This window comes from Anopheles moucheti, chromosome 3 (genome assembly GCF_943734755.1).
Source record: "Anopheles moucheti chromosome 3, idAnoMoucSN_F20_07, whole genome shotgun sequence".
Lineage (NCBI taxonomy): Eukaryota > Metazoa > Arthropoda > Insecta > Diptera > Culicidae > Anopheles > Anopheles moucheti.
In genome coordinates, this window is record NC_069141.1 from 17,415,558 (window position 1) to 17,430,997 (window position 15,440).

At 43.7% G+C, this 15,440-nt stretch overlaps 1 protein-coding gene across 1 annotated transcript; it reads left to right on the top strand.

Annotated features, from left to right (window-relative positions):
• The first annotated feature begins 14,137 nt into the window (after nt 1–14,137).
• Nucleotides 14,138–15,378, top strand: LOC128301411 (tissue factor pathway inhibitor-like). The gene is made up of 2 exons (XM_053037863.1): nt 14,138–14,506; nt 15,167–15,378. Exons 1-2 carry the CDS (start codon nt 14,160–14,162, stop codon nt 15,276–15,278), a joined length of 459 nt encoding a protein of 152 aa, XP_052893823.1. The 5' UTR covers nt 14,138–14,159; the 3' UTR covers nt 15,279–15,378.
• The last annotated feature ends 62 nt before the right edge of the window (nt 15,379–15,440 follow it).

The following is a 15,440-nucleotide window of genomic DNA, read 5'->3' on the forward strand; positions in this document are numbered from 1 at the left end:
AAAACGAATGGAAATAAACCATCAAAAGTAACATTTAATCTTTTAATTGAAAAACAACACAAGAGACTTAACAAAACCGGATGGAAATTAAGTTTTGTTTTACTGAGATGAAAACATTTCCATTCTTTTGTAATGCTGAGTGTGTTGAAAAAATAATGAACAAGGAGTTTTCAAAACTCACGAACATACATTCCGTAGCCCTGGTCATTGGAGGCGAGCATAAAAACAATCCTTCCTTGTGCAACTCGTCCACCGATCGTCCAACACCGCCCATATTAGTGTCTCCATACTGTCAAAGACACAAAGCATGATCACGGGAAGGAAGAAAAACAAAACCACCAAACCGTGCCGAACAAAACAAACTATTGGCAAGTAAGTAAGACCGGGCAGCCTGAAACAAAATTGGAAGCGAAGCATAAACTCGCCGAAACGAGCTGCATTTTATAGTAAGCGCACCGAACGGAAAGCTCCAACAATAACCGAAATTCAAGGACGAAGGTGTTCGATGGACGGTGCCGGTGGTTTCGGCGCGCGGTTGCTTACACCGAATCCATCCCTAGATTGAACCAACCCGGGCTGGTATTCAATGATGCTGTTTACCGGGCAAACGCTAACAAGCCACCCGAATGCACGGACGGAATCCACCTTTTCGGTACCGGTGCGAAGGCGCAGGAACCGCAGGGGAGGTTGTGGAGTGGTGTGGTGTCTGGATCTCGATTCCATCTGCACCAACCACCACAGAAATGGGCATTTACTAGCTTCATCTATAAACAGCACGCTATCACACTGGGGGTTAGGATTCGTGTTTTTTTTTTGTTCGGGAGGATTGTATAGGAAAAAAAAACACCAAACCACCCCCAAAACAATCTCCAGCGGCAAAGCAGGGTTTCGTTTTCGATTTGTCTTGCCCGGTGGATGTGTGACTTTACCTTGCGAGGGATCGCATGCTGAGAAATAAAACATTACTCCACCACCACAAAGGACCACACCTTGCCAAGATGCCCACCTTCAGGGATGCACCGAAAATGCAACCTTCCCAAACCTTTTCCTCCTTCGACCGCGAACAGGTGCGCACAGAGCGAAAGAGAAGTCAAAAGGTATCCGCAAAATAAACATAAAACAACTACCGTGCTCCGACATCGAACCGGATTGTGTACTAGTAAATTTGTTTCCTTCCTGACGGGCACACCCCCTCCTATTCCGACCCTTCAGTACGTCGAACCCTGCACTGGCGTACAGCGCCTGCGGTCCGATGCGCATCCCGGTACGGTGCATCCATAAAATGGAATAAAAAATAACCGTTGAATATTTAAAAATATTTTTAAATTCAACACGATACGGGACACCTTCGCGCACACCGGGTATCGCACAAGATCTTACGATCGTTCGCGTACGATCCTGCTTAAGGTGTGTGCATCCGCAATACAAAACTACGGGACAGTACAACTCACCCCGTTTCACTGCGTCTGCGATGGAACGAAACACAGCGCACGAAGGGCATGGGTTTAATGGACCCAGTAGTGTACGTAACTTCCCGCTTCTTTCGTACCGGCATCGACCCATTCAACCCATCGTATGCAAACCGTTACGATCAATTCCGAACGATGGTTTCCGTTCGTGAGTTTTATCGTGAGTCGTGGTGGAATTATTTTACCGCCATCGAATGACCTTCCGATGGTCGGTGCCGTAAAACACATGTTAATTCATCCCCATTTGGTGGTCGAATGGGCGATTAGGTTGTGTTTACGATCCTGTGGGCTAGAACAGGTTACGAATGCTTTCAAATAGAAATTAAGTTAAGCAGTTTTGTCTATTACGAAAATGACTGAAAAAGCTAATATAAAACGCAAGGACAGCGGTCACAATAATGTAAGCGAAATGTGCTATAGATTTATTTATTTATCAGTATTTCACCTTTTATTTCGAACTAAATATTCAGTCGTCTTATACAACATAATTTTGGAAAATATCGTAGCACAGTTTTGCAGAATTCTGGGGGGATATTTTTATATTTTGCAATTGCATAACATGTGCAATTATGAAACAAATAATTAATAAAACAGGCATCCCATCATTCCTTTAAATAATTCTATACGTGCTGCTTTCAACTTATTTGTGTTTATTGAATAATAGTGGTTTTTTGTCTTTGATCACTTTTTTATTTCTTCCGGACAATCTTTGATCACCTAATATCCCTAAATTTATTTAAGGCTTTACGTCTTTTTGTAGTGTTTAACAATATTCAGCACATTTATTGATAATTCGTTATTTATTCCCTTATTATATACAATTTTTTCCATTTATCCTCTAATAGTATTTCATCACAGTTAAATTTATTTATCTCTTCTAGCTCAATTTATTTATATAGAATTAAAACACTTGTTTCGTGTTGCTTTTATTTATTTAATTTCTATTTTATTCCATCGCTTCCAATTTGAACTCTCAGGTTATTTGTTGTAAACATCCTTTAAACAGCTTATCAATTAATATATTTCATAGTAACACCGTGAATAAAATCGTTTCTTCATCACTAACAATGTTTATTTTTCGTCAGCCACAAACGCGTTAAATAGAAACTTTTGCTGCACAATATAACACCAACGACGTCCACTCCATGGAATTCCATCGACTGGCAGCAGAAGAAATGCAATACGGTGAAACCAACAAAGTGCAAAACAGTTCGTACATAAGTAATGGACCCAAAATGTTTAACCCATAACTTTCAAGCGGTTCAGTATTTCTTCTCACGTTTCGTTGCTGAACCATTCTAAACGTCTGGACGAGTTTGGCTAGATACATTAGACGGGGTTTATCGAAGAATGTTAAACTTTGTATTCTTTTTCATTTAAAAAAATACTAAACAAAAACAAACTTTTAAATTGAAGTTTTTAAATTAAAGATCAATTTTGGTAAAGAACAACCGCAAGTGAAACAATTTCGGTCAAACAAAACAGTTCCACAACGCTTGCGCTAGAGAAAGCTATGCAATTGTTTTTAAATATTTAAAAACAGCAGCACAAACATCGCTCTCGAGCATGAAAAAAAAACCACAAACACACACGTCAACCTGGAACAGACAACTCGGAAGCACTATTTAGGGGTGGAAATGAACACGTAAATTTCAAATAACAATGTTTATGATCACCGTCGTCCACCAGTGCCAGCGCCGTTTGTTCGTCTGAGTGGTGCAGTGCATTTGTTCCCCCGACGGACCATAATGTGCTTTCTTTTCGTGGATGCGACTACAAGTGATTATGCTTGCCACCCATTAGAAGGACCCTTTTTTTTGCTCACAAGCCGAGCCCCAATGACAAGCACCACGCTGGGTATGAATGTGTGTTTGACTGTTCTTGCTCTTGAGGCGACTCTATTAAATCTGCCAGTAGGAGAAAAAAAAGCGAACGCACGCCGAGAAAAATGCCCCCAGAATGATGCCAGCTTCGTGATTAAAAGTCATCCAAGGTTTTCTTGGCACAGCGGAGTAGCAACCGTTTCGTGCTCGGAATTGGAACCGCGTGAAAATTTAAACGCTGTAGCAAAAAGCACATACGCTTTTTCTGTGAGAAGCGTCCAGGTCCAGAAAAAAGGGTTTCTTTCCGAACAAACGAACAAAAAAAAAACGACAAAGCACCCCGGGCCTAGTTCGTTTTCTTCTAAAACAATTATTTCCACCACTCACTCGGCAGGCCATGCGAAGATGAAGCGTTTTGTGCAGTGCACATTACACCAGAACCAGAAGGACCACTAACGGAAGGAGCAACAAATATTTGATAGACATACAGAGTAAAAAACGAAAGCTCCAGCAGAACTAAAAACAACCAAACACAAACTTGCATTCTACCGGTGGCTGCAGATGGCACCCGTGACTGCTTACGTGACGCACCATTGCAAGGAAGGCTAATAGAGGCAGCAGTGAAAACCTCCTCGTTGTTCCGCCTTCGGGGTGAAGAATAGCGGAGTGCAATTTGAATATATTTTTTCTTCTTGTAAGACTGTGTTTTTTGGTCTCCCTTTTCCCGGAAAGCATTTTGTACATTTCTTATCGCATGCATGAGTTTAATGAGGAAGTTTGTCCGGGCCGATGATGCTGTGGAATGTACGGTGCGGGCGACAGTGGAGCATAGTTGCTCACGTACCGCATAAACATGTGTACTGCTTTAGTTGATTATTATTTTCATACGGAGATGCAAAATACTTTTTATTATCACTAATTTTGTCAATTTTGTAAAATTGTGTCTCTTCGGTTATGCTTTATTATGTCAAAGTTATAGCATTGATTTAAGTATTTTTTCTGGTAGTTATATTTTAGGAAAGCTAGGTAATTTTATAGCAGATCTTGTACCACACCCAACGTCTCTTCGATTACACTCAAGCGCTTCAGTTCCCTCGCAGCGCGTACGGTCCGTAAAACAGGTTCCGCCGAGAACTCACCTAGTCGCCCATCGTCTCGAGTGTGGAATTGAGTAAGACAACCCTTACGTTCCACTCCCACTGCAACTGTTCTGTGTGCCTGGGTTCTTAAATTCCATGTTTATTGTCTACTTTACAACATCGCCCCTACGACCGGCGAAAATGAAGGGAGGCTTTCTTCAAATGACTGTCCCCACCCGGTCAACAGTAAACCTCGTGAGACCACTTCCCAAACCGGTAGCTTCCTGTCCGACAACCAAACGGGCAGCGAGCAACCCGAATCCTAATAGCATTGATGACGAAAATTATTTACACCTCACCCACCGATCTTTGCAATCATCAACGCGTTCCGTTCCGTGGGGGGTGGACGTGGGCCCCCGGTTCATCGAGAGCGGAAATATACGATCGTGTATGACATCGATGTCGCCATCATCGTCGGCTGAGATGGCTGAGATGATGATGATGATGAGAGTATCTGGAAAAGATATTGCTTCACTTTGACCCCACCGTCACCGCCGAAGATAAACTTTTGCGCAGGGAAAAGCTTACGATAAAAACAATGAAATTTTGCTCTCCACCACAAAACGCCGGATCGACACACCGACGGGCGGACACAAAGAAACGGTTTTCATTCGGTCCATCGGGAAGAGTGCTAAATTTGTGCCGGGCAGCACACAGGGAACTAAAATCGGAAAATTGCATCTTCCCGCTGGGTCCACGTGAGTGAGGGAAGCGGTAACTACTAGCCCTCCGAAGCCGAACCTGTTTTCCCGGGAGTTTTCACACGTCACGGACGGACAGCGAACGACAGATGCATTCGAAAATCGGAAACGAGGAAAACCGTCGCATGCGGCACTTACCAACAGGGTGAGTAGGGAGACGGAGAGAGAGAGAGAAAGTAGTGACCGGAGGAAATATTTTTACGGTCAAGTTTTACTCGTCAGGTAGCCATAAAGTAACGAAATTTACGAGCATGAGCATCAGTTTCTTCGGTTTTCTAGTCATTTGTGGTGACGGGTTTTTCTTTTCGTGGGCGCTTTCTGGTGTTTTTCGATGGAGCCGAGAAACTGGCCACGATATGCCAGTGAACAGTCGTCGTCGTCGTCGTCGTATTGATTTCGTTGGGTAAAAGGTACGATGGCAAAAAGCAGGCGAGCGAAAGATAACGTGCACTGCAAGTATAATTATGAGTTTTGTTGTGAATATTTTCGTACGACGAATTCGATGGTTCCATGGCAATCGCTGACGTTGTTTTGCTATGCAAACATTAATAATCCATCCAGTAAATAATTAATCAAGAATAACTGACATCCCAGGCGGGTTGGATGACAATTGATCTTCAGTAGCTGTGTTGTTACTGTGATTACATACCTTCAGGCGTTTAGTACGCAACAATAATTCGTGAGTTTTAGTACATCGATTCAGCGTGTCGCTAGGAATGTTGAATTCTTTCGGTTCTCGGATTTCTTTCGGTTCTAATTGATAAATGCTTTTTTAAAACAATATTTACTAAGTATTATCTAATCTACTTCAATATTTGTTCGATAAAGCTATTCCATTATAAGTTATTCCAGTAAAGATCAATACATTGTCTCAGAAGAATGCAGACTCTAGCAACGATTAGTTGCTTTGTAGTCCTTCGAAGTACTGAGTCCTGTCTGATAACTGATTATATCCTCAACTTCAAAACACATCTTTCCAAAACTCAAAAATCTTCTGTAATGCCACACAAAATGCGTTATAAAATTCAACTCCAAATAGTAATTTATTTAACAAACAGGAACATAAAATTACCTCCTAATTTTGCTGTCCCTACCCTATTGCCTGATCCAGCTCACTATAATGCAGCTTCCATTAAATGCGCACTTAATTAAATTACCTGTATTGTTTCACTCATTACAGCAATGGGCGCCTCGGGTGCTCCGGTTCGGCTCTAATTGCCAGCATCATTCAAATGCGATTTGTACTAATCCCAACCTGCTACCGTTGTGTGCTGCTCCCAACCCCTGGAACAAACCTCACCATTCATTGATTTTCTCCCATTACTGTCGCGTCACAAACTTTGCTCCACACCTGCATTTGCAAACACTCCTTGGCGCGAACGGAACTCTCGCGCACCGCGCTCGAACAGCATGCTTCACGCGGGATGAATGATGGATAAATTAATAATAACAATAAAAGCTAAACTACTCACGGCCGCAATAATACAGCGACACAATTTTGCCCCATCCCTCCGTGACATGGCTCGGGACACCACAAAGAACCTATGAGCGAACCGTGAACCGTCTTCTTCACGTACCATAAGCTACCGTCTTACGGTTCCTGTCCTGCCACCCGGGCCGAGTCACATCGACTACGTGTCGGGACACAGGTGAGAAAATTTATACCCTCCCGTGCACTGATTTATTCCGATATAAAAATAAATCACTCCGGAAAGTGGAAAAGTGGGAACGACTTTCTTCGTGGCTGCGTAAACGCCACGTCCCATCCACAACCCCCATCCATCGCACACCATTTTCGGTTTCAAAAGACGATGGAGAAAGTTTGTCCTTTCCCGCAGGGTGTAGGATTTGTGCGCTTTTCCGCGTGGGAAAAGGGAAATGCCCCGGGGAGCCGCCAGAAACGTGGGGACGTTTCATATTTTCCTTGCGGGTCACCGCGTTGCCCGCGTTCGACAATGTGGCGCGCGCGTGCGGTTAAGTTTGTGCGGTATTGAATGAAATGGACGCTTTAATTAAAAAGCCATGACTTAAGGGTGTATCGCGGGGTTTGGAACGAAATTGTGGGGTGGGCATGCGTGGATGTGTGAGACGGTATGCGTATAAAATGGTGCGGTTTGCGTAGGTAATCGCGTAGCACAACCTGTTGAAGTGTTCAATTAGATTAAAATGTTAATTATATAAACAGGGCGGGGTTGATTTTGAAGTGTATTAATTTGTTTAAAAATAAATTAATTTAAAAATTGAGTAAAATCTGGAAAATCCTAAACATATTTCACACAAACAAATAAGTTTGAAAAGAACAATAAGTTACAAATTTTGAAACTATAACCTTAGGAAAATGTAAAACCAGAAAAGACACGAGTTTAATTGGAAAAAAATCAACAAACTAAATTAAACAAAAAAGAAATCAAATGAATCTTTAAAAACGCATCATAACTTCCAAACACTGCTCAAAGAATTCACTAGCATATTAATTCCCGACGCCTTATCTAACCCATTGCACAACGCATCATAAACTCCATACATTTCATTAAGCAATCGGTTCCCTCCTTCCAACGGCAAGACTGTTGCACTACACCGAGGAAAACGAACCGGCGGGTGCCAGCTGCCTTCTCGCATAAAAAGAGCAACAGTCTTAATTTCCTGTGGCTTTTCAATTGTATCGGAAACTTAATTTCCATCAACTCAACTTCTGATTTGTAGCCAATGAACTGTACGACCTCGCCCGGTAGGATTCGTCTGACAATCGAGCAACAACTCGCTACACTCGCAAGACGAAAACTCGACGTGCGGTGTGTTTGTGAGTACGTAAGTAAGCGATAGGCTTATCTCACCTTAGTATAATAGTTTTGCGCCCCCGAAATGGGCGCGTTAATTTTGAACACCCCCTGCAAAACAAGGGCTGACGAGAACGGATCGGTCCCATTTCGTTGCCAGTTTGGGGAAGATTATGAATGGCTTTTCCGAAACGGTGACTACCAAACGTCGCCCCTGAGTTGTGTCGCCTTTTCCCTCTTGCTTTTGCGGCCTGCAATATAATGCACCTGGCTCAAGTGTGGTTCTTACGCGGTAACTAGCTCCCCCGGGTGGGTGTGAAATACGTACCAGCTCATTCACATTGTACTGCGCGTGGCATTGTGTTTTAATCATTGGCAAGAAAGTGAACAGACATTAAGCATACGGGTGCTGTCTGGTTGCTGCTTCCCCAGAAGGATCCCCGGTCTCTTTCACCTTTTCGCCCAAAAAACCAAATCAGTGCTAGAAGTTTCACTCAATCGCAACAAAACACACGATACGATACCCAGCAGCAAGAAAAAAGTCGTCGAAAGTCGTGTCGGAATAGAGTCACCAGTAGAGTGGGTTCTAGGTGGGATGGGGCGAACAAAAACAAAAAAAGGCGAAAAGTTGTTCGTCGCTTGTTCAAGATTTTAACACCGTTTTTATGCCGAGATAGCGGCCGAGTGCTTAGTCTACCAGGGGGAGAGACAGACGAGCTGGGGGTTGTTTAAGTGAAGACGAAGTTGGAAGGAAGTAGTATCATGTAGTGTTGTTCGTGTAGCAAGCGCGGATAACACGGCAAGGAAACAACAACCGCACCGAAAGTTCGTCGAAAGTTATTCAAATGAAAAACAAATTGATTATTGTGTTCGGCACTGTGCGCTGCCTTCGCACCGAGCTCGTTTAGCAGCTGGTCCTTGTGCACGCTCCACTATTCCTATCCGAACCATTGTTTATCTCAGTTTATTAGTACGGGCTTAGACGGGTGACGACGACTTGCAGTAGTAACTATAGTGTCAACCGACTTCCATCTCTGACTCACATACAAATGGTTGGAGGGTTAGCAATTCTTTAAGAAACTCCTCCGAATCGGTACAGAGAAAGAGATTTAAATACAATCATTTATGTACGAAAAATTATTATTTAGTATTTTAATGCAAAACAAAAGTTGCGAAGTCAGTAATTTTCGTTGCGAAGTCAGTAAAACATCATATCTAACATCATCATCTTAATTTTTCGTAACTATTTTCTTATTTTTTCATTCATGTATGTATTACTTCTTTATTTATTTATTTATTTACTAAATTATGCTCCCTTTTTTGCTTATTTAGTTATTCGTCTGTTTATTTATTTTATGTTTTTATCTCAAGCCATACAGTTTTTCTTTTTTTTTCTTGTATTTTCATCTCTTCATTGTATTTTTCCTTATCGCCGACATGTTTGGATTAAGTTAAAAAAATCGACATTAAAGAAGCAAAGAAAGAAAAAGAACTCGTTAAACTGGGTAAAGAAAGCAAATGGTGTAAAACAACTTCATAATCTAATCTATCGCTTACAACAACATTTAAGTCAAACAATCCCAATCTCGTTAAGTCTTTAGATATAAGACCACGATACCATAATCGTACCGTACAACCGAGCGTTGGCCAGATTGTGGCCCAATTGTTCACAAAAGCATCCTTTAAATACCATTCCATTATCCAGCACCAATTGATTATCACAACAAAACTCCATAAACCCGGTGTTCCGCTCAACGAAGCAGCGGACAGGAGGTGGATGAAACGTATTCATTCCGCTCAACCCATGGTCCACGGCTGGACACGTCCGTTCTAGAACTTGCTTCCGCTGGGGAATGTGTTGCGCTGCTGAAAATCCCGAAATCCCTGGACCTTCTGCATCCCGTGCACACACACACACCCGATACACACCAAAGTCGGAACACGGAACGGCACGGCAGTACTAAATCACAGCGGAAAATTGTTCCGGAGCTAAACTCCATCGAGAGATGAACCCTCGCAAAGGAGTGCCACGCTGAACGCCACGCTGGATGCAAGGAGAGCGGGAGTCAAACCGGGCGGACAAAAGCTGACCAGTTCGCATGGTTCGCGTACGAAGGACGAATGTGAAATTAAGCATCGTTTTGGAAAGTGCAACCACCGGCGCGTGCTGCCCCTATTGTTACTCGTTCCGGGTTAAGGAAGCTAGCTTCCTTTGGTGTCGACCAAGGAAAAACCCACCTGCTTCCGTGTGTGCGAGTGTGGGGAGTCGATGTGCCGTACCAAAGAACGATACAAAGCGCAAGTTGTACGGTATCGCAAGACAACCGTCTCACATCTTTCTCGAGTTCGCGTGGATTGTGTTTGGAGTTTGAACGAATTGGGAAGGGGAGGGCGAAAACCTCCCGTTGGCAATGGAACAGATTGTAAATTATTTCATTACTTCAACACCTGTTGCAGTTTGGGATATATATTTTCGCCTTCCTTTCCGGGTTGTGGTGGTGTGGTGGAGTCTCGCTAGAGAATTGAGCGTATGGAGGAGAAATGAATCTTTCATCTGCTTTCTTTTTCAATTTGGTCGGAACAGGGATGAAAAGCGTAATGGAAAGAGCTGATTGGGAAGAAACTCAGTTACTCGTATGTATCGTAAAGTAATAGTTTCGAGATATTAAACGGCTTTAAACATTCTATGATGCCAATTTCAATCCTTTAAAAACAGTACTGTATTAAATAGTTTCAGATAAGTTATGAAATAAAAGTATTATGGATTGATTTAGCTAATTTAATAATTTTCCTGTAAAAACTAATTTCATTATGCAAGAAAACACCATCAAGAATTCATAAATGTTTGATGTTCGGTACCCACTAGCGTTCCCGGTCTCTAACCCTAGTACTGCTTACTATGTCCCAGGGCAGAATTATTGTTGGGGCCTCTAATTTTAAAAACGATGAAGGGAGTGCGGGCATTGAGGCCCTTGAAATGAGACAAAGCGAAAAGCGCAGTAAGAAGCGACCCCTGAACTCACTTTGAGTTATCCCACGGGGGCATTAGGAGGAGCATTAGGAGGAGCATTTTGTTAATTTATTATTTAGTGAATTGTTTAACAATGTGTATCCCATTAAACAAATAACGCAAATTTTGTATAATAATAATAATTTGTGTTATGCTAAATTTGAAAACTAAAATGCTAGGTCAAGTTTTTGTGTTGAAAGACTACCTCCATGATCATTCGCTCACGTCGATGTTTTAGGCGATGAACAAAAAGTAACGGTTGATTTCTGTGGTGAGCTTCTACCTACTGAACTTTTTCAACAATTTATCATGTTTTATAGCATTTTTTTATCCATTAGGTGCAGGGCCACGAGAGTTGCCAAATTGCTGACAAACTTGTCCAATGACCAAATCAGCTGGTCAACTGTGAAAACCACTATACCGTAGCCGCGCACACAATTGTTTTCAGATTTCCGATACAAGGAGAGCATGTTTTTCAAGAGGTGACATCTGCAGCTTGGGACAAATTTGCCCATCACTATTGCTATTGCATACTATCAAACACGTGAGAACGATCGTTAATAAGTAAGATCAATAAAACGGAAAGCATCCTTTATTTCGCTCAAACTTTCCGTCGGCTGGTATGAAATTCCATACAAAACTAGCTGTTTTCAGATTTCCGATACCAGGAAAGCATCCACGGAAGAGGTAGCACCTTGTACAGCAATTTTGGTCGAAAACCGCCGAAAGGTATGTAATGTTTAAACACTAACTTTTCAAACAAACCAACTGTTTTCAGGATTCCGATACCAGGAGAGCATGTTTTTCAAGAGGTGCGCGCAACTTCGTATGCAATGTTGAGCAACACTGCATACAACAAACTTGCATGTAACAAACTTGCATGCAAGAAATCTCCAAAGTTCATTGAACTATACATTAGCAAATCTACTATCTCAAACACACACACTCCCTTCCAAAGCCATCTTCTTCTTAAGTAATCGGCAATCGTCATGACAAGCAAATGGCCGGAGCGCTTGCCGGCTTCCCATCGATTTGTTTGCAGTTCGAGTTTGGAGTTGGAGGTTTTGCTGAAACAACTTATTTCCCCCCGTCAGGAGGAACGTTGGCGCCATCGAGTTACGGCACCAGCAATACACCGGACTGCAAATAGTGCTCTTCACTGTCATGTTCGAGAGCCACTAATCGATCTCGAGTGTGATGAATGAATGGTGTTCATGAAGGCACTCGAAACTTCGTTATGATGGAGTCTGGTTCCTCGTACCGAGTGAGCAGGGAGGTTTTTTTTGTTAAAAATTTAAATCTAAATTAATTTTACCTAATATCCTTACACGCTTTAAAAAAAATAGAAACATTTTGCTATTTAATTCTAGAAAAAAAAACCGCCCACGATCCTTCCTTCCACAAGAGATCCTCGGGCAACCGAAGAGCTGTTACGTAACGACACATTCATGTTTTAAACCACTCTCACCTTCCATTGTGTTCGCAATGGTTTGTTCTGTGGCGTTTATTTTTTATCGTTATTATTGACTCTTGCCACACCTCCGACACCCCAAACAAAAAAAACCCGATCACTCCTCCACGTGCTCCCCGCATTAACTGCCACCCGCGCCAAACAGTACCAAAGTGACACATTTCACGATGATGTCAACATTATGGTGGGTATTTATTTTTTTTTTGTCGTGGGTTCGCGTACAGAATTACAAGAAAGCACCACGGCACGGAACGAACACGGCCGGAGCGTTGCGTGGTGCACCGATTGCACCCACAAAGTGTGGGAAATTTTGCTGCCCAACTATCCTTGAAGTTGTTTGCCTCTGTGTATCGTTCGGTGTGTTTTATTCATCAAATCCTACCGAAGCGGGCGACAAAAATGGTGCGTAACCGGCATTAAGCTGCTGAAGGAATTATGGATTGCCGGCTTAGTATTCCAGCTGTTCTTTAAATAGTATGGATTATTTATTGACAGCAACTGCTCACTATAGGCCCTTGTCGATTGCCTTATGGTTCCCCAGTATGATCGATGACGTCAATGCGCAAAATACCCATCATTTTTGCAGTGCGATCCCGGCGAATTCACCGGTACGCGTAATGGTTTATTCATACCGATTGGAATTCGCACCAAAGTCCCACCATTCGGGATGGTTGACGACGTGACGTCGTGCTGCAAGGGGCGGCCTCGTTTGTGACTAGCATTAGGAAACAGTTACTCAATATGTTTACCCACCCGGAGTAGTAGTGATCCGGTCTGCTTGTTTCTTCCTTCTTTCGCACCCTATCTCACACCCCATCCCTAGTGTTCGGGTTGTTTGTTGTGCGCTGTGACACGTATCCCATGGTCACTGTTGTGTGCGGGGCTGGCCACAGGCGACGCTCAAACTGTGCCATGCCCGTTTGACAGACTCGACGTCAGTAGTGTAACGCGACGGATTTTCCCCCATCTCCCCCCCCTGAAAACGGAACCGATCGCAGCTGATTCGATCGGATCTGTGCTGATCGGTGTGATGGAGAAGAGAAAATTCCGGCGCTTTCTATTTTCCGTATTTCCCCCAGGCTGCCGACTGTTTCCGACAGCCACGCCATTTGTCTGTCAACCACAAATCGATCGAATAGTGAAGCAATCACCCCGTACCCGTACGGGCACCGCTTTCGTTTGAATGTCAACATACAAAACAGCGCCCCGAAACCGAAAGCGCATAATATGATTCACTACGCGCGCGCTACACGCGGTCAACGGCCGGTGACCGTGCAGCATATCATGTCAGCACAGCAACCACCATTCCATTGCCAGCTCCCAAACAAATGCCAAACAAAGTCCGCCTTCTGCGCCTTTTTCGCCCGACCGCCACCCCAAAGGGGTTCGTCGCTTGATGCAACGTTGCGATCGTTCGTACGGTGCGTTGCAGTCACGCTAATCTCGACGGGGAAGGGGTGCCATACATACGGCTTATACCGGTTTTGGTGGTTTTGTCGCTGCTGTCGTCATCGTTTGTTGTTTTGTACCCAGCCTGCAGCATCCGTGACGTGACGCGGACCGAACGCGAGCGAAAACAAATATAAGATCGCACGGTGCGTACGAACGCGAACTCAGTTGCAAATGTGAATTGTGTCCGAACGGATCGAAAACAGAGTGACACAGAGAAGTGTTTTTACTGGCGAGTGATTAAGTACCAGTTTGACCATTGCGAAAAGTGTTGTGGTGGAAAGCATTTTACCGTGAATCCTAATTCCAAATAGCACAAAATGTTTTATCGGAATAGAAACTGCAACCCAACCGTGTCGATCACCGTGGCCAGTATTCTGCTGCTCGGTAGTGTAGTGCTCATCTCTCTGCTTGCTACACCAACCACCGCGCAACCGATCGATATGTTGGATCAAATCGGTTCGGAAAGTAGACGAATGTTCTACAAAATGCTCGAATATCTCGGCGACTACGACGAGCTGGAGGATGACGGTGCGCAGGAGCGCGAAGAAAAGGGTGGCTCGTTACCGCTGCAGACGAGCAATCGGGTCGAGGTGGCCGGACGCGATGAACAGTGCAAGTTGCCACCGAGACGTGGTGTGTGCCGTGCACTGCTGCCCCGCTACAGGTAAGGATCTGGCAGGAAATTAGCGGACGGAACCGAACATCTTCCCTGCTCGAGCTCTTTTCCTCGTTGATGCTTTCTCGGTGGGTACGTTTCTGTTGTGTGGCGTTTCAAACACGGCATCCAAGACCCCGAGGGAGGTTGCGCAGATGATCATGCGCCAAACGGTGGCGAACCGATGCTGTGGAAATGATTGTCAGTGAAAGTTGTGCTGAATTGTCGCGATGTGCACCACAGGCCACCGTTTTTTTTTCTTCTTCTTCCACCACTTTTGGTGCCAATTACACCACCACCTCCCTCCCTTGGTCGGTTCCCGCGAACATGTGTTACGTGGAGCTAAATGATTGAATTTGTTTACCCGATCGATCATCACATCGGGCCAATCGATCAAGGTGATAAAATGGGTGAGCATTTTCTCCCATGCAGGGTGAAAGATGTTATCACGTTTTCGTCCGGAGTTGTTTATTATTTAATCGGGGACACCTCTAGCGGGGGTTCGTAATCGTATGCAAATACGATTACAACACTTCAGAATTAGGAGCATTTGCGGTGTTCGAGACGATATTTTATTGATTAATTATGAAATAATTATTCTTATTCATACTTGTGCAAATCTGTTCACTAATAAGCTTTCTTTGCATTTACTTCCAACTTCAACCTCAGATACGACCCGTCCCAGAAGGAATGCATCGAGTTCAAGTTTGGTGGATGTGACGGAAATGCGAACAACTTCATGTCCTACAAGCAGTGTATGGAAGCATGCAAAGGTGTCTGAACGATCAAGCAATCGATCGGCGTCAATTTTAGAACCTCCACCCCCCCCACCAAGTGATATGTAGTGTGTTAAGAACCAGCTGACCCGGGGCGAAATGGAAAACCCGCTGGACGATTTCCCGAACGGCGGGAAAGAATGTCAAGCTTCACTCAGCTCCATCTT

Excerpts from the sequence above, each read along its gene's own strand:
- LOC128301411 (XM_053037863.1), top strand. The coding sequence starts at position 14,160 with ATGTTTTATCGGAATAGAAACTGCAACCCAACCGTGTCGATCACCGTG. Across the intron at positions 14,507-15,166 it reads GCACTGCTGCCCCGCTACAG|ATACGACCCGTCCCAGAAGG; the intron begins GTAAGGATCTGG and ends CTTCAACCTCAG.